This window comes from Aythya marila, assembly GCF_965140915.1.
Source record: "Aythya marila genome assembly, chromosome: 7".
In the NCBI taxonomy this organism is placed as follows: Eukaryota; Metazoa; Chordata; class Aves; order Anseriformes; family Anatidae; genus Aythya; species Aythya marila.
This window is the reverse complement of record NC_139048.1, coordinates 17,584,931-17,603,706: the sequence shown is the minus strand read 5'-3', so window position 1 is coordinate 17,603,706 and position 18,776 is coordinate 17,584,931. Positions and strand designations below refer to the sequence as shown.

Sequence of the window (18,776 nt, the reverse complement as noted above, 5' to 3'; positions counted from 1 at the left end):
CCATGGCAGTTTGTCTATTAATCTTGCAATGTTTTGGATTGGCTGATTAGCAGTCAAACTTACATTTCATCAGACAGAACATGCTGTCTTCCATTTGATATGGCAGGGCCCTGGAAAGACTCCTCCTTCAAGCTATTTATTGAAACCAGGATCCATTTCAGTTTTTTGTTGTTGTTGTTTGTTTGTTTTGTTTGTTTCTTAAAAACAACAATAAACAAAAAAAAAACAACCTTGCTTGCAGTTTCAACAAATTAACTCATCAGTATTAGCTTCCTTTGCTGAAGCTCCTTGAGCCTACTAGAAACACACATTTTCAGCCCACCAACATCTTGTTGTTCTGCTTGTAACATTCAGTGAAAAGCTACTTATTTATCTTTGCCTGTACATCCACCTAAGTTATGGCTGTTACCACTGTGATCAAAGTTCTAGGCACACAGGTTACTGACCTCCAAACACACTGTTTGAAGTCCTTGTTTGACATAATCTGTGCTATTCTCTACGTCAATAGTTATTCGATCCGTTGTCTACTCCATTTACAACTGAACAAAAGCAAAGGAATAGAAACTACTAGTCAAGGCACTGCTCTTAAGCCATTTTCCTGTCGCAGTGCTGCCTAATAAGAGGCTAGTGTTCTCAAGTCTGTGGTCTGTGTTCTCTTCCCATCATAAGCATGCATCAGTGTTAGCTGTGGTTTTGTCAGATCAGACTGGCATTATGATATATACCTTATAAGCTGTAGCAAAAGGGGAAAAACAAACACAAAAGAAGGGGCAGGGGGAGGAGGAATGGAGAGGGAGAGAGAGTTGTGACCAGCAGCCTTTCACAGCTGCTTTTTAAGGAAGCATTTGTTGGGGAACTACTGTGAAGTTGCATACTCCTTGTGTTTCATTTATGCTTTAGTAATTCCTTATCGCGCTCTCTTCCTCTTCTCTAATGCAGAGAAGACAAGTAAGCAGCACTCTCTGGAAACATCCAGAACAGTATCTACAGCATGGGGGCTCAAGCAAAGTGGATCTGGGCTGGATAACTAAGGCCATACTTGGGAAGAGGTGTAGCAGTGCCAAGCTGTGCTGTCATCTCCATCCATTTTGTGACAGAGCACAGTTGGCAGTGACCCCACCATTTTGGCTGGTATCATTGTGTGTTCAGAACCGTGAAATTACCAGAATACCACTATAAATTCTATTACTATCTGCAGGCTAAACTAACTGATAAAAAGCAAGCTTACTAAAATTAAAAAAAATGGCTTTCTAGGAGTAGATCCTAGCTAATATTCCAAATGGTGATGGCCTAACAGGAACGCATGCAGTCAGTAATGCCCAGTATGTTTAGCCTTACAGAAGTCCACAATATGGAAAGCACTGTTCTTCCAAATTACCAAACAGTGTGTTCAGGCAAAAAGAACGTGGAGTTACTTGCTCAGACATAAAGCTTATCATTATTGAGGTTAGGACTCCATTCCATTCTCTCCTAAATAGTCTTAGGATAAGCTATACCAAAAACAACCATAACAAGTACAACTCCCACACGGCATTTAGGTTCTTATTGATACAACACTGCACGTCTCCATAAAGGGAATTTTACTAAGGTACTGTGTAGGAAAGGAATTTGCAGGTGGCTCCGCACTGTTTCACATGTCCCTGGATTAGAGATAATGAGGAAACAAACAGTAGAAGCAAAAACTTGAGCAAGGTTGAGATAAAATTGGCTACAGTGTTAAAGATGAGCTTTGGGGCAGTGGCTAATTGCTGGCAAGGCTCCAGGTACGTGCCTGAGGGTCTCTAATCTCCAATTGTATGGCAGATTCGGGCATGTGGACAGCGCATGGGGCTACAGGGAAAGTATATGTAGTAGTGAAAACGGGCAATAAACGCCTTCTGTTCAAGAGCCATCAGGAGTTCATGTCTTGCATCCCTTCAGTACTGTATTGACCCCAAGCAAAGATGGGATGGATCCTCCCATCTTCCCCATATCAACGTTCTCCATTATATTCATCAAACAATTTGTTAAGAACTTTGGTGTGAGAAGTTTATTCATAGGAACGTTCCTGTGATAAGGCTTTAATGAACCACTGTTTACAGTTTCCAGATGCAAATAAATACCTACCACGCTAGATTTTTCTTGTCCAAGTCCAGTGCTGAGATTCTCAGTGGCCATGTTAAAGGCTGCTTTAGACACCCAGTTGCTAGCTATGCCATCCACCTAAAACTGAAAACAAAACATCAGATAAGCAATTTTGGCATGTGCAGTACATTCTCAAGCAGCACTATGACATAATGTGTAGGGTACAGCTATATTTGCTATATCTGAAATCAAGCCTCATGTTGATTTGCAACATCTGATTAAAACAATAATAATACTACAGCATCTATTTCTGAGTCATTTGTCTTGGGTAATTTATTTACTGAGAGCATGAGTCACACAGTTAGAAATGAGTCATTCTCTAACTTTATATTAATATTACCCTTAGAATCACAGGATTCCTCCTTACCCATAAATTGTTGCATGCTTTGGTTCTTTTCACAATGCCAGAATGCTGGTTTATATAGAATATTTAGGTTAGCTGTTGGAACAAGCATCTTCACTTTATGTAATGCCATTCACCCAGAAAGATCTTATGATGCTTTATAAATGTGTGTATTTTCAAATGTGTATGAAGATTGATTTTTTTGTATTCTTTGTTGCACCCATATATATGGTATGGTATTCTCATGGTAGCATGAGAACACATGGCAACTTTATACAGAAGCACCTGATTGGAACTGCAAGCAAATTCTTCAGTCTTTTGAAACAGCACAGGGGAAACTGAGAAACATCAAGGTTTCACTGGCAATGGAATCTGGCTATTTACGTCTCTGTTTTTGCAAAATTGGGTTTACCTTCTGAGAGTCAGATCAGCCAGAGCTTGGTAAAACTCACCATTTTGGTGGAAACTTTTCAGTTTCCTCAGATTAGCTGCGTGCAAACTCTGAGTAAGGAAGCCTGGCCTGTTTGAAAACTTCACTCATCCTTGGCTGGAGCATGTTGTGACAGCATGAGGCAGAACAACATCAAATGAAGAACTCTACGTTGAACTACACTTGGAAATTCTCTACCTGCACAAGTCCGGATATGCCCAAAGGTAAGTATATCAGGCTGCATATTTGTATATCCAGCCAGCATATTTGACTTCTGGTTGAAGAACTGCCAAAGATGCAACTTGACAAGCAGCATAGCCAATCTCTGAGGGCCTAACAGAAGAGAAGCAGCCTGGCCCTCCTGTCCCACCAGCATTTCTGCCTGCTCTTCTTCTGCCCCAGAATTTGTTTGTCCATGCAGATCTGCTTGTCAGTCTGGCTGAAAATAATGGTTTAAGAATGTGTTTAAACAATTATCTGTTCATTAACCTTCCTTTTGAGAAGCAACTGAGACTCCATGCCTATTTATCACATTTAACCTGCCCGCCCACTTTCAGGGAAGATGGCTGTGTTTCTCTTCAGCACTGCATGGCACAAACCCAGGTCCTTTCTCTCAGTAGTACAACTCCACGCAGGACAGATGTTTGACATGTATTAAACCCCCTGCCTTTTCGCCTTCCTACAGGATAGGCACTGTGCATCCTGATATACTACTAAAATACAGGCTTTAGAAGAGTAAAAGGAAAAAAAAAAGAGATGACTTCACACAGAAACAGGAAATGCCCTGGGTCATTTTCTATTGTCGAAGAGCCATTACTTTCAAGTGCTTTAGAGATAAGTCACTGGTTGAGAAATTTGTTTTCTAGATGTGCCTTCCTTGCTTTCTATCATGTTGTAGGATAACAGTGTCACTTAATACTACACGTTTTACTTTTATATCTAAACTAAGAGGCTAGTAAAGAAAGCAAGGTTCCTCCTGGGCAATGCAGGTTGTGGTCACGTTGTTTGGCTGTACCAAGCAGAATAACAGCACTTCCAGAACAAGAATTTAACCTATGCCTGAAACAATTCTGAGCACTTTTCTCCTCTCTTTCCAGGAAGCCCAAATCCAACATCTGAAGGTCAGTGGCGTGACTGTCCCACTCCATCCACATCTTCACATGGGGTCAGGGAGAAGCTCAGAGTGCCCAACGCCATGATGACATTCAGAGGAACAGTACGTAACGCCAGAGAACAGCACTAGCTTCTGAGGTCAAGACAGACAGTGGTGCTGCCAAGAATAAATGCAGCTATGTCCTGGGTATAAGAGCCAGACCAATGAGTAATACTACACTGAAATACTGTAGTGGCTGCACTGTAACATATCCTGCTCCTTGGATTTAGCCCATCTTACATAAGCAGTAATCTTCTGGCCCCGGAACCTCATCTTTTTGAGATACCTTATATTTTTTAGATACTGCAGCATCCAGTCTTGCAGCTTCTGCATGAAACTAATAAATATGTATATATCTTAAGAAACATCTTGGCATTCAGCCAGTTTTACTACTTCTGCATTGCATTGTTCTGGGTTTGTATTGACCTCGTGCTCTAATGTACTTCTTACTAAGTTTCAAGTAAAATGACAGAACAACGGGTGAAAATGTGATCATCAACAGAATGACTTCTATTGGTAAAATTTTCTGGGGCTGTTCTGAGGGCTCTGGAATCATTAGACCACTACATATAGCCTAAAATGTATGTAACACTGCAAAAGAAGAAGCAGTATTTTCAAAAAAGTCATCCTAAGGATTAAAGCTTGAGTTCCTTGCAATATGAATAATTGCCATAAGAAGCTTAGAACTGAAATAGAACTCCTGAAACCTCTATTAGAAAAACAAAACAAAACAAACAAACAAACAAAAAAAAAAACACACAAAAAAACCAAAGATATATTTCATTTTAGGAAAGTCAGTCCTCAGATTTTAACATTAAATTATGGTTACCTATATTTATATTTGAACAGCTCTATGGCTGATTGAAAAAGAATCAGCAACACATCAAGATAAATAAAACTTTACTAACTACATCTGGAATTCATCCCCAGTCCTTCACCTGGAGACTATAAGCCAACACACAATCTGCAAAGAAAATAATTAATATATTGTAGAGCAAAATGCAGCAACAGGCCTAGTCCCAGACCTGAAGAAAGATACTACGCAAATATTTGCAGAACTTAGGCCCAGGTTTAGAAAAACAATACAAAGGCATTTCAGGGAACCAAACAAGATTTGGATTCACACTTAAAACACATGTTCATGAAATCTAAGCAGCATGTACAGACAACATTTTATGAAGCAGTGAGCATGCCTAGACTGTGTCTGTCCTTCTGTATCAACAATGCTATCCAACAATTTTTAAAGAAGAAGGAAGGCAAAAACCTTGTCCAGTAGCAGTTAAAGGTGTAAGATCGTGGTGTAAGGATCCCACATCCTGGGATAAAGGTGTGAAGACAGAGAAGTTGGTGTGAGTTTTGCCACTCAGCAGATGATTCAATTTACCATTCCCACTGCAAAACCACTTCTTATGGTATCTCCCGAGACATCAGCATCATGTTGATTAGGAGGGAAGAATATTATATGTCTAGTCAATACTATCAATATTTCTGTTTGTGGATTCTCTGCCTACATCCCCAATTATGTAATTTCCAGTAACTCAAAAGTACCCAGCTTACATGATGCAGTGCAATCTTAACACAAAATGAGACAGCGTCCTGGAACTGGCTGAGTTAGAGTTAATGCTCCAGGATATGCCACAAATGTCCCAGAAGTTTTACTTTTCAACCAATTCTATGGAAAAGCCATCTATGCAGATTTGTTCTTAATAACAATAAGCACTTCATTTAAGAGCAGTCCTTTTTTCTTGTGTAACTACATTTTTACAAAATACTTTGACTGTGTATTTTAAACAATTGTTTTAATATTCACAACAGACATGGTAAACACCTGATAACCAACTACACCATTTGCTACATGACTATGAATAAATCAGACAAAACAACTGATACATTAACGGGACAAATACTTGTGTCAATGCAAAAACGTATTTCCCCATTTTCTCCAGCTAAGGCCACTTTTGCTATTATACTGACTAATATGGTATTGTGTTGCTTGGCCTGATCAACTGACTGATGTCCAAATGCTTCAGCTCCTTTCAGCACTAAAGCAACAAATCCTTAGCCACCGTAGTGGTCTCGAGGTATTTGTTGCCAGTTGCAGAAAGACCCTAGAAAAGGCAGAACAGCCAGTATAGAACAAGGCACTTCGTTACATGTGCTCATTAAAGGGTTGTTCAAATTAAAATAATCTAAGAAGCTAAGTACCCTCATATAGTTGTTAACCATTTCAAAATGCTAGATCAGACCTTCAAAGCAGTGATTGATTTTTTTTCTGTAGTATGATAATATAAATAATTTTGAGATGTTTTCAGTTACAAAATTAAATGGTTGATTACAGCTTAAATGATCTTTTTAGTTCAACAGAGAATTGTGAAATAAAGGACAGAACGAGTAATGAGAGGGTAGAGGGAGAAACAGGAAGAATTAGTGACAGCTTCTTTGTCTCAGCTACACTCTCAAAAAACACTTTAGTTAAAAAAGATTAACTAAGTCTGAAGTTACACAACTGAACAAAATAATCTCAGAAAATACACTCCAAACCTTCTCCTACGTAAGGCAATACATTGCCGCTCAACGAGTAATACTATCTTTATCATACACGAGTTTTTAAATAGAACTTCAAAGACTTAAAACCAGCGTGCTGATCACACGCAGCACACAAAACACAGGCATGGGACCAGGTGGCCAGGCTGCAGCTGAGCACAGCGTGCACACCATGTGGCATCCAGACAAGCCGTCTTAACTCCGCTGTGCCCCCAGCCGTGGGCCAATTGGGCTGGGGCCAATTCACCCCCAGGGCAGCATGCTGAGCCACCGGGCACCCTGAGGAAACAGCCACCGGGGAACTGGGGGAAAGGGAAGAGGCTCTGGCCACCCAGCCCAGCCCCGGTGCTGTCACCTGCTCTGTCTGGCAGTCTGTCGTGGCTGACTGAGGGAAGAAACGCTGTGTAAGTCTGCATTGGACAGCCACCAAACTTGCTGGTTTTCAGGTGACTGCCTCTGTGCTCCAGGGATGAAGGGAGAGCTCAGGCAGGCATACCCTGAAGCACAAAATTGCACTGAAGAATCCAAGCCATTTTTCTCTTCTGTTTGTGCCTTTTATGCTAGTCTCAAGGTTCCAGGCACCAGGAGACCATCTTCCACAGAAAACCAAATTGAGACGTTGTAAGGAATGAGCAAGAGGCAAAGTAAAGAAGTGAGTTGGTCATAGCAAAATGGTATGGAACAAACTGGGAATTGAAAGCCCAAGGATATAGCTTGTTGCTTAGAAGGTATGGTGAAGGAAAGCATACCTATGGCACTAAAGAAAAATAAAAAGCAAATGAACAGCCTGCAAAGTGATGAGTTCATAAAATTAGCTGCATACACATGAGAAATTATGTCACCTGAAGGCAAATGATCGGGGTGGGACAGTGAGGGTACTTCTTCAAATTAAGGGCAGTGTGAAATGCTTCCACAACTGTGCAAATGACAAGATAAATAACGAGCACTGACCTGAAGGATGGGGTGAAAAGGGGCTCATGCAGCAACTACCAAGAAGATAACTCAAGAATCACACCATTTCTGCTAAGACACCTGTGACAATAACCAGGAGCTTTCTGTGCCAATGACCTCCAAACTAACCCTCACAGGAGGACTTTCCCAGCAACCAGACTGGAAAGGAAGCCTGTCTCTGTGAGCCAAATGCGGGAGAAGAACAGTGGACCCAGGACAATGACGGGATACTGAAGTACTTTGTTAATTCCCTGGGGAAGGTGAGTTGACTACAAAGGTACTGGAGCCAATCCTGGTTTGGCTGCTGCTCGGATGTGCTGAAGGGTTCTGGGCCAAGTCCCAGCAGTGCTGACTGTGTCTCTAATTACTTCTGACAGCTATGTAAAAGCCAACTGAGATAAGCTGTCTCATAAGGCATCTTATTACTCAGATGAGTAAACTATCCACAACTTTTGAACCCTGTCCCAAAATCAAGCAGCCTATGTTTCCAAGGATAACGGGGAGAGTTCTAAAAAGTCATTTATAAAAATCTTACCCCTTTGTGGAGTGACAACTTTGCTCCACAAGTTACAGAGAATTTGAAAAGAACATAATCAAATTTCAGAAGGTAATGAGTTAATAGTTTTGGCAGCAGGTATTTGTTGTAACTGGCTGTCCTTGCACAAACCACTTAAGGAGACTATATTGGTAGAATGCCATAAAGTATATTTACATAGATGGTGTTTCATCATCTTTCACGCCAAAACAGGCTGGGTTGGTTATGCTGATCTAATGTTTTCTTTATCACAGTTTGTGTAAGCTTAGGAGCGCATGTTAAATTGTATTTTAGTTTGCTTTTTTAGAATGATGATGGTAGCCCTTTGAGATACTAGGTTAAGTTATGCGGCATGTGCAGTTTAATAAAAATAGCTTCAGAAATCTAGTGTTCAAACAAAACCAAAATGTTGCTTGTAGCATATCTTTTGCTATGCTCCTCACCTTAGCAAGAAAAAAAATTCTGATGGAAATAGTGCAACGTTGTTCAGAACATACCTTGCAAAATATTCTGCGAAGATCTTCAGCTTTCCTTCCCAGCAAGTGGAAGAGAAGAACTTTCAGGTTTGCCCCAGAAGCAATTTTTTCCCTTTCTTTGACAGCTGTTCTCAGTCACCTCCTGAAATGAACACAGGTTGTTTGGAATCAGCTGAGTTCAGTAACTTCTGTTCACAACAGAAACTAGGATACTTCTAAAAATTAGACTCAAAGAGTCTAAAAGAGCTTTTTTTGCTTATGTTTAGCAAACGATTTCAAATTCAAAGTTACATCATTTTATGCTGTTAAAACAGAGCAACTCTTGCAAAATGGCCTGCATCCAAACCCAGATCCAATACGCATCTTTTGCTGATGACACAGCCTCTGTTTAAAGAACGATGGGATTTAAGGCAACCTCATCAAAGCTTGATACAAGACCTGCGTGAACTTTTTTTTTTTTTTTTTTTTTTTTTTTTTTTTTTTTTTTTTACCGAATTCCTTGCACTTACACGGCGTTCTTTTATCCAAATGAAAAACAAACCTCTGGGTTCGGCAGTTACGACTTGCCTTTTCCTTTTATTTCAACACACAGCAGACAGCCGGTCCTCGTTAGAGTTCAAAGCACTCCTGAGTGAGCCTGAGGAGAAACGTGTGGTGATTGTCGTTAGCGAGAGCTGCACGTCGGTTACCACCAGAGCTGTACGTTACCATTACCAGAAGAGCTGTGCGTTACCGTGCCCTGCCATTCTGGAACAGGATGATATCAGGACAGCGATTGGCATTCGCTGCTGTGACAAGAAAGCCGGCGGACTTCCCCCGTTGCCGTTCCAGGAGTCCCCCAGGCCGCTGCTCACAGCAGGCCCCACCACCTCCCGCCCCCCCCCCCCGGACTACATTTCCCAGCGAGCCTTGCGCCGCCGCCGCATGAATTCCAGCGGCCGGCCCCTTCCCGGCTCCCAGCATGCCGCGCGGCGCGGCGCGCTGCCATTGGCTGGATTTGAAAAGAGCCCGCGGCCGGCCCGCTCTGAGGCGTCTGCTGCTCCCGGGGCAGGTGAGGGGTGGCGGGGCCGGGGTGGGGGTGTCTGTGCGGGTCGTGGCGCTGCCGCTGCCGGCCGGGGGCTCTGTCAGGGCGGCTGCCGGCCTGTGCTCACTGCGCAGCCCTCCTGGTGCGGCCCCGCGGCCGGCTGGTGCCCGTTAGGCGACGCGGGGCGCAGCCGTGTGCGTGCTGTAGGCGAACAAAGCGGCGGGTGTGGGGCACACGGGGCTGGGGGGTTGCTTTGTGGTCAGGAGCAAGGGGGCTCTGAAGCAGCCCTGCCGCTGTCTGCTCTTTAACGAGCGCTGCGTGTCCCCTGCTGCCTTTAGGGAGGTAGCAGCCGTACGGTGCTCTGGGGTAGGCATGGGGATGGGCGTTGGAAGGCTGCTGAGTCGCTGTGTCCGAAACAGTGGGAAGCCGGGCAATAAATAGTTGTCGAATTGCCAGGACACTTGCTGCCGTGGTGCATGAGTAACAGCCCAGCGAGCTACGGTAACGTGCAATAAAAGCTGCGAAGTCACCAACTGTCATGGTCACCAACTGTTAGGCTGTGGAATGTCTTTGAGTTCTGTCTCATGTTAAGCTACATTGGGTTATCTCCACAATTCCAACTATTTGTTAGGTCCTGTGGAGATAACTGTGCAGCTTGGATTAATCTTGCAAGGAGTTTTTATTCTAACTGGACACTAAATGCAAAATGTGACAAAGTGGATATGGAACAATGTGGCTATTCTTATTAAATAGTGTCTGTAACCATTTTCTAATCAGGCACTGTGGTTTTGGCAAGGTTGTGGTACACACAAAAGGCTTTTTCCTGGTAAACAGTTGTGTTGTGGTTTAGCACAGCAGGCAGCATAGCACCCCACAGCTGTGCATTCATCCCTTCCACAATGAGATGGGAGGGAACTGGAAAAAAGTAAAACTCATGGGTTGAGATAAAGGAAGGGGAAATAATAAAATCAAAACAAGATGCACAATGCAATTGCTTGCTACCTGTTGACTGACGTGCGGGAACAGGGTAGGCAGCAGCTTCTCCCACCTCAGCCAACCTCCCCAGTTTTCTTGTTCAGCACTACAACACATGGTATGGGACATCCCTCTGGGCAGTCAGGGCCAGTTGTCCTGGTTCTGTCCCCTCCCAGCTCCTGGAGCACCCCCAGCCTCCTCCCAGGCAGGGCAGCAACAGAAGCTGAAAAGTCCTTGACTTAGTGTAAGCACTACTCTGCAACAACTGAAACATCTGTGTGTTATCAATGTTTTTCTTCTCCTAAATCCACAACATAATACCATACTAGGTACTATGAAAAAAACTAACACTGTTTTAGCTGGAACCAGGACAAGTTGCTTTTCACAGAAAACTGTGGCTGGTCTTAATGCGTTCTGATGTCAATGCTTCCGTCCAAGTATTGGAAGCTTGATGTGCAAGCCATGAACAGTGTGAAGAAAGCCTTCTCCTGAAAGAAGTTATGGGTGTCACTTAGCCTCATGTCATCTGTCAGAGTTTAGAAACTCTACATTATCTAGAAATAACAAACAAAATACTTGATATATCATCTTGCAGGATGGACCCAATTTGGGATGAAGATAAATTTTTCAGACCATCCTACATTACAAATGATGAGCTGCCTCAAAGAACAGGACCAATAAGTGTGGAAGATATTAAAGCAGATCTCTCTGATGAATTTTCGTTGGTTTCATCAAGCTCTGATACAAGCCAGGTAAGAAAGCTTTAAATGCTTACGTTATTTTGATTGTTTTAATAAATGTAATACTTTCATTGGTAAGAATCATTACAATTTTACAGAGGAGATGAAAAGCTTCCTTACTGTCCTTTTAATTTGAAGGGTATGCATAGGATAGACAAAATTGCGGTGATGCACTTAAAAGGTGCATCATCTTTACATGTGGATGAGGCTAATATCAGATCAGTGCAGCTTAATCATTTTGATTTTTTTAATGTATTTTGTTCTTGCAATGCAGTATACATGTGTGCTATAATATTATTTGTTTTGAAACTTTAGGTTATCACAGGGAACTCTTGTAGGGGTCTGAGTGCTTGTGAAAACTGACATAGTGAGTTATTTTCGCTTCCTGTGTCATCAAATGAGTCTATCCAAAATAGCCTAATGAAAACAGCAATGCCTTAACATGCTAGATATCAAACAGAATCTAGTCAAACTTCTAACTTCATTCTCATCTTTTATTTTAAGAGGAGCAGTTTGGAGTCTAAAGGACACATTGAAGTTTGCCTGCGTGTTAGGCCATTTACCTCATTGGAAAAAGAAAATGAATCACAGGTGTGACATTTATTTAATTAAAAATATATATGCATTTCCAGTAAGGTGAGCTTTTTACTGTTTTTCATGTCTGTTTTGCTTTTGCTTCCTTTTAATAGGACTGTTTTTTACTGGAGGATTCAACAAGTATTATACTGAAGCCCCCTAAAAATTCCTTGAATCGACTGAGTGAAAAAACTGCTGGGCAGCAGATACAGAAATTCACTTTTTCACAGGTAAATGACTTGTCTTTAAAAGCTTTTAAGTTATTTATGGGGGGGGAAAAAAGGTTGCTTGAATTCTATTACTTAATAAAAGCAAAACAAGCAAACTTCTTTTAATCTTCTAGTCTAAGATTATAAACAAAACAATATCTGGTTCTTTAAAAGTCTTTAATGATTGATTAAATAAAGATATTAACCAGTTTCTTGGTAATGTTCAGGTTTTTGGACCAGAAACAACTCAAGAAGAATTCTTTGAAGGTACAATGAAGCAACCAGTGCAAGACTTCTTAGAAGGATATAATCGTCTTATTTTTACATACGGTGTTACAAATGCTGGGAAAACATACACATTCCTAGGTATGAGTAATGACTTTTTTTTTTCTTGAACTAATGAACTAACTTTCTTCACTTAGTAAAGTGAGAAATTCCTTCTGGTAGTCATTCTAACTCTTTCATTTAGTGACACTAAATGAACCTGCGTGTTGGCTTCTTTTTAATATTAGCAAATATTAGTAAATTGCCTTTGAAAGTCTCATTCCATAAATATCACTAAACTGGCAGCAACTGGAGTCACTACCAGAATTTATGTATACATACAGCGAAATTCATTTGTAAAGCTGTAACAATTTTAGTCAGGTGTCTTGAATGTCAGTGTCGGGCGGTGGGGGGTTGAGAAAAAATACATGTTCTACACACTTCTCACATCCTGGTATATAAGTCACTCTACAGCAGGCTAATTTCTTTTTTTTGTTGTTGTTGTTACTACATCAAAGTTACATATGTATCTTACATGCTGTTCCTTATTTGAAGAAAGTATATCCGAGTTTGTTACATTTGTCATAGGCAAAGAGCAAACATTTTGAAATGTTTGATTACTTTAAAGTATTTATACCTTGCCTCATGTATCCGAGTTTAGCAATAATATCACAGCACATCAGGAGTCAAGATCTTCTATTTTTGTACCGTTCAAGCTCAATATCCTTTCTGGCCAGAAGATGTCATTCTTTATTTTTCAAACAATCTTAACAAATGAGGTGACTGGATTTACAGAGAAACAAGTTCCCCTTTTTCCATTATGATATTTTCAGCAGTTCTAGATGCTATATGAATTACCTGATACACAGAAGTAGTAGAAGACAATCGGTATTCTAGTGATCAGTCATTTCAATAAACGTGAATTTCCTATGACACAAGGTTCAGTGTCATTCTAGGTAATGTTCTTTTAGGTGAACTATAAGTGAAGACTACTGCCAGTGAATTCAGTTATCGTTACTTGGGGGTGATAATGCCAACTATTTCTTGTTGTAATAGAAACATTTCTTTTTGATGTGAACTGGGTTGGGGTATATTATGAGATGTAGTTATTCATTAACTTTTTTGATTAATGCATTTTTAGATTTGATGCTTTCTCATGGTATTATGCTTCTAGGTCTTCACCATTCATCCCTGTCAATTCTTACTATTGCTTAATAGTTAAGTCTTTAAAAGCACAGATAACTTTCATAGAGCGTTCCGTAACTTTTCCAGTACATGGTCTCACTTGTGTTTGCAATAGACTTTCCAAACTTAAGGCTAAGCTTATACAGTTTTTGCTGTCATTCTTTGTGTTCTGGTGGATCCTGTACTATCAAAAGAGTAGAGCATGAGCTGCTGCTTCAAGCCAATACTTTCCAAAGACACTCTGACGTAAGGACATGGAAAACATTACTTTTGGTTGTAACTGGCCTCCAAATTCCTCATGTATGCCTTGAGATTGGAATCACTTATCTTTGTCCTCATTTATGTGTATATCTTGTTTACAATAGTAACTGGTGTCTTTATTTTGGATGCTGCTTACAGGAACAGAAGATGACGTTGGTGTTCTGCCGAGGACTATGGATATGCTGTTCAAAAGTATTCAAGGAAGGCTATATCCAGGAATGGATCTCAAACCCCATCGGTGTAGAGATTATGTAAAGCTGACTAAAGACCAAGTGAGAGAAGAAACTGCTATTAAAAACTCGATACTTCGTCTAACAAAAGAGGTAGAGGAGTGCTTCTTTCTATGATAAGCACATGCATCTTAGATAGCTCAGTGTTCCTCCTGTTCATTTTTCAATGGAAAGAGGCTTCTGTGTTTATGCATGGGTATATCTACTAGTGGGCAGGCACTCAAATTAGCAGTAAAGTAAGCAATAGAGCTAATGAGCCGTGGTCTCCTGTGGATTTGTTTTGTAGCTGAATGCTTGATAGCATGTAAGCTCTAAGGTTTTTTTCTCTAGCTTAAGCACTTAATAACTTATCCTCTGGGGTTGCTGTTCCTTAATAAAGACTGAATGTAAGTAGCACCCCATCTGTGGGGACATGAGTAGGTCCATACCTTTAAACGGTTTACTGGCTTCCAGGATACTCGGAAGAAATTCATGCTCTTCAGGTCATTTCCCTCTTTCAGTTTGGCATTGTGTATTTGAAGGAAGCCAAAAATTCTTTTGAAATGGAAAAGGCATAAAGCCAGTGGAGCTTTAAAGATGTGAAACAAAATAGGTTTCTGGTAGTCTTAGCAGATAGCTGTCATTAACTGCTGAGCGGTCCAAAAATACACTTCAGTTGCATGAGTTATCTGGAATTCAACCTGCTTAGTCCAATTACAGTTGTGAGGGCTGTGTCTTACACTAGTATACTTCCTTCTTGGTGTTTTTCATTCAGAATGGATGGTGTATTACAAAAAAGGAGCAGATGCTACAAACTAAAAATAGAGAGGGATTCATGTGCTATTTTCTTTTTTCATTGGGGAAGATTGAAGCATTTCCTTAGTGGTGTGCTTGGTCTTACTGGGGTATTCTAACTTGTGGAGATCGTTACCTTGATTTTATATGAGTTAAGTGTGAATTCCTGTGGTGTGGAAGGTAGGTGGCAGTACAACTCACTTTAAAGGCACAGGCATGTATTCAGTCTACATTCAACAGTCTTTAAGTACTTTAGGGAAAAAAGTCTTCTCTGTGTGTGTGGGGGGGAAAAAAGCTGTGTAAAACTGATCTAGGTTGAGTGACGATATAAGAATAAAATAATGTAAACAGCTGTGTGTAGGTACATGCAGTAACAGTAAACAAATCGGTTCACGTGATGTATGTGCCTCCTCTAATTTCTAGAAGTGTGCTCCCAAGCCACACTTCAATGATACATCCTAAAGTCTCTGTTGTCTTTTGTAGGTAGACCATCAAAATACTGCCAACAGCAAAGCACCAGTTGATTCTAAGGGTATGTTTGATACTAAAGAACTACCATTAATAAAACTGGCAAAGATGCTTTTTAAGGTCAATAACTGGCTTCTGGCTTATGTTAAATGCCAAATGATCCTTTTATTATTATTATTATGACTGAACTGAATAATGAGCAAGCTATCTAGACAGAAAACACAAGGATGAAATGGTTAGGAGACTACCTGTGCATCTACACTAAACTGGTATTATATGAGGTAAAACTACAGCAAGGAAAAGTAGTGCTGCTTGTGCTATGGGTCCTTAATGGAATCCTGACAGACTTCTACAGTATTTATTTAATTAGAAAAGAACAACTCTAGCATTTAAAAACTACCTAAATAATAAGTTTGCCTCCAGTCAGAGTGAAGTATACTAGTCAGCTTAATTCTGTATCTTCTGAAGATACTGAAGAGATTTCAGTAATTCTAACCAAGTTCATTATCTGATTAGATTTTAGGAATGGAAATACAAGTTCTAGTTTTAGGTGTCTTTGCAAATGTGTAGGGTAAGAATATGACTTCCAGGACTTCCAGATATTTAAGGGGGGCGGAATTTCAATGTAAAGCTTTTTTTTTTTTTTTTTTTGGAGAAGGCTGCTGTAGTAGGTCACTTAATCATTTCTAAATACAACTCTGTTTACTTTGTAATATTTTGTTCTTGACAGACTTGGAAGAACCCTTAAAAGGATCAGAACAATCTAGCACAACAGTGGAAAATTACTTGAAGTTCTCTGTTTGGGTATCATTTTTTGAGATATATAATGAATGTTTTTATGATTTACTGGTTCCTATATCAAGTGACAAGAAAAGAAAAACACTCCGCCTTGCTCAAGATGTCAAGGGATGTCCTTATGTAAAAGGTGATTAGAATCTATTGTAAAATGTGGAGCTTGGTATGGAAAATTGTTCTTCCTATAGTCATGTTTTTCTAGATTAGAAAATGCCTAAATACACTCAGTGAAGCACTAGAAATGTCCAGTTGAATATGAAAGGCAAGTCTATATACAGCTCTTATCTTCAATATTGTCTTCCCTTTCCCTGCATGTAAGGCTGTGTGGATTCCACAGTCTTCATATTTCTTAGAAACATAGAAACAAGAGAATATTAAACAAATCTTATTCTTTTCCATTAAAAAAGTTCTAGAAGTTCTTACCTGTGGTTATAACTGGCTCAACAGTTGGGTTTCTTAGTATCTTCTGTGGAAAATCAGATTTTAGTCACTATATAAGAAAACTTGTTCTGGCTACAGATTTACATTTTACAGTACTTCAAACCAATAATATTACAAGTTTGATTATTGGTTTTGGGGGGTGGTATCAGACCTCATATATAACAATTCAATCTTTATGTCAGGTCCTGGAAAAAGTAGGGTTTCATACTTGTTTGACTTGTTCTACTTTTTTTGACAATTGAGATGCCAATTCTAGATTATTAGAAGCTTGTTTGCTGGTATTTGGCATGTTTTTATCTTACATAGGCAAGGCCATAAATTGAGAAAGCTGAAGTGGACAGTAAACCTAACTCATTCATTTCTTCAAACACCAAAGTGTGTGAAGTAAGAAATAGTCTACTTCGAGCTATGCTTTGGCTTAATCTTGTTTATAAAGCTTAGTGTAAGGCTGTTATTGAGAGAAACGCTTAATGACTTGTTTTTTCTTGAGGAGCCACTTAAGGACTCTTGTTTTTCTTATTTTTTTTTTCTTGGCCACATGGTATACTTGCCAATACAATTTTGGTGGTCTTTCTGCTGTTGATATTATAAGATCTGTTAGGATGACTGTAGGTATTAACTCTAGCACGTACAGAGATGAAATAGTCATTATGTTGTAGCCAAAATTCCTCACTGATGCTTTTTCAGTTAAGTTGGTGGCCTGAAAAGGTATCCAGATAACCTGTTGTGGGTGTTCTTCCCCATACTCCCAGTCTGCTGGCTGAAACAGAAAGTGGTTCGTGTATTTTGCCTTAATGCAGACATAGGACTTCTGTAATATTAGAACCTACCTCGGCTTTTCAGTGCTCATGCTAAGGCTGCTTGCTTAATTTGGATAGAACGTGCTTTAGTGTGTTGATAGGATGAGATGATGTGATATACCTTGCCCTTTCTTTTTCACTGGAGGAGGAATTTAATCCTCTCTGTTATCATTCTATAATTTGTCTGAAGAGTTTTAGTAAAATGTTTGTATGGCTTGAAAATGTATAATTCTCAGTGTGCATATATTATCCCCAGCTCTCTTCTTCTTGTTGTCTAATGATGGTTACAAAATGATTTTCTTTCTTCCTAAAGATCTGCAATGGGTTCAGATCTCTGATTCCAGAGAAGCTTTTAGACTTCTAAAACTGGGGCTGAAACACCAGAGTATTGCAAGTACAAAATTAAATACTTCCTCCAGCAGAAGGTGAGAAATTTTGAATAACATAGAATATAAGATGGTGTGGGTGGGAAGGAGAAGCTAAAATATGGACTGTGGCTTTTGGAGGGTAAGAGGTTTTAACAAGTTCTAGATACATAGGTTTCAATTTGTCCTCTAACAGCATGTGACCCCATGCTTTAAATCAAAAGGATTCTTCCTTCAAGATGAATGTGTATAAAAGCTAACAATATTTTATCAAATATTCTCTTCAAGGCAGAGGAACTTAGCTTTAGTCCATCTAGATGTCTGGGGGGGGGGGGCAAAATCCATACAACAAAAATTTATATACCGAAAGAAAAACTGAAAAGAATAGAAGGTTTCATGTAGATGAAGACCAAGAAATTCTTCCTCTAAGCAAACTGATTGTTTGCAATGGTAAATAATTAGTGTGAGTTCCAGCTGTTTAAAAAGTTTAATGTATCTGGTAGAGTAAATGCTTAGATACATGGACAGATTGAACGGGGTTTTGAACAAGTGTTGTAGATAGCAAAGTGCTTTTTCTACGTTTTAGTCTCACTTCATTTCTCTCTACCGACTTCCAACTTCTTTCAGTCACAGCATATTCACAGTTAAGGTACTGAAAATTGAAGATTTGGAAACACCCCGGGTGACACGAGTCAATGAGTAAGTTCAGAGCAGAATTCCCTTTTTCCTTTGGGAGGTGTCATTAGTTGCCTTCCATGCTGGTGTATTGGTACTATGCTGTACACCTAGTGTTCCCTGGCCTCATGCATAAAACTATGGTTTCCCCATTTGTTATCTGTTTGTAGTACTAAGCCTTCTACCTCAAGCTGTCAGGTTGCAATGTTCTATATCTTGCATCCTCTGCTCAGCACAATGTTTCCCTACCCTGCTTCACTCTATTTCTGAAGTCATACAAGTCCTCACGGAAGAGGATGAAGGGGAAATATAGGAAGTTTGTTGGGAAGGGGTTTGGCAGGAAGTAGTGTCAAACTTGACTGGGGAAGCAATGCTGAAAAGGTGGAAGGGTTGATGTAGATGTAGACCAAGAAATCCTTCCTCTAAGAAAAGTTGATT

General features: G+C 40.0%; 2 protein-coding genes across 5 annotated transcripts in view; one reads left to right on the top strand and one right to left on the bottom strand.

The window, feature by feature from the left end:
- PANK1 (pantothenate kinase 1) overlaps positions 1-9,425 on the bottom strand; it is a 43,522-nt gene extending 34,097 nt beyond the window's left edge. Inside the window, exons 1-4 of one of the 4 annotated variants that reach the window (XM_082764576.1) lie at positions 9,290-9,425; positions 9,066-9,193; positions 8,578-8,698; positions 2,107-2,208 (exon numbers count right to left, since the gene is read on the bottom strand). The gene's annotated coding sequence lies outside the window, so the exon portion shown is untranslated. Of the gene's footprint in view, positions 1-2,106; positions 2,209-8,577; positions 8,699-9,065; positions 9,233-9,289 lie in introns of those variants that run through there. The other 3 variants (XM_082764575.1, XM_082764578.1, XM_082764577.1) reach the window with 3 other exon arrangements.
- A 1,726-nt stretch (positions 9,426-11,151) lies between these two features.
- KIF20B (kinesin family member 20B) overlaps positions 11,152-18,776 on the top strand; it is a gene marked incomplete at its 5' end in the record, with an annotated part of 34,587 nt that continues 26,962 nt past the window's right edge. The window contains 9 exons of the mRNA XM_082764654.1: positions 11,152-11,307; positions 11,800-11,886; positions 11,985-12,101; positions 12,308-12,446; positions 13,929-14,113; positions 15,278-15,326; positions 15,993-16,187; positions 17,612-17,723; positions 18,291-18,362. Coding sequence (XP_082620780.1) covers positions 11,152-11,307; positions 11,800-11,886; positions 11,985-12,101; positions 12,308-12,446; positions 13,929-14,113; positions 15,278-15,326; positions 15,993-16,187; positions 17,612-17,723; positions 18,291-18,362 — 1,112 coding nt within the window. The remainder of the gene's footprint in view (positions 11,308-11,799; positions 11,887-11,984; positions 12,102-12,307; positions 12,447-13,928; positions 14,114-15,277; positions 15,327-15,992; positions 16,188-17,611; positions 17,724-18,290; positions 18,363-18,776) is intronic.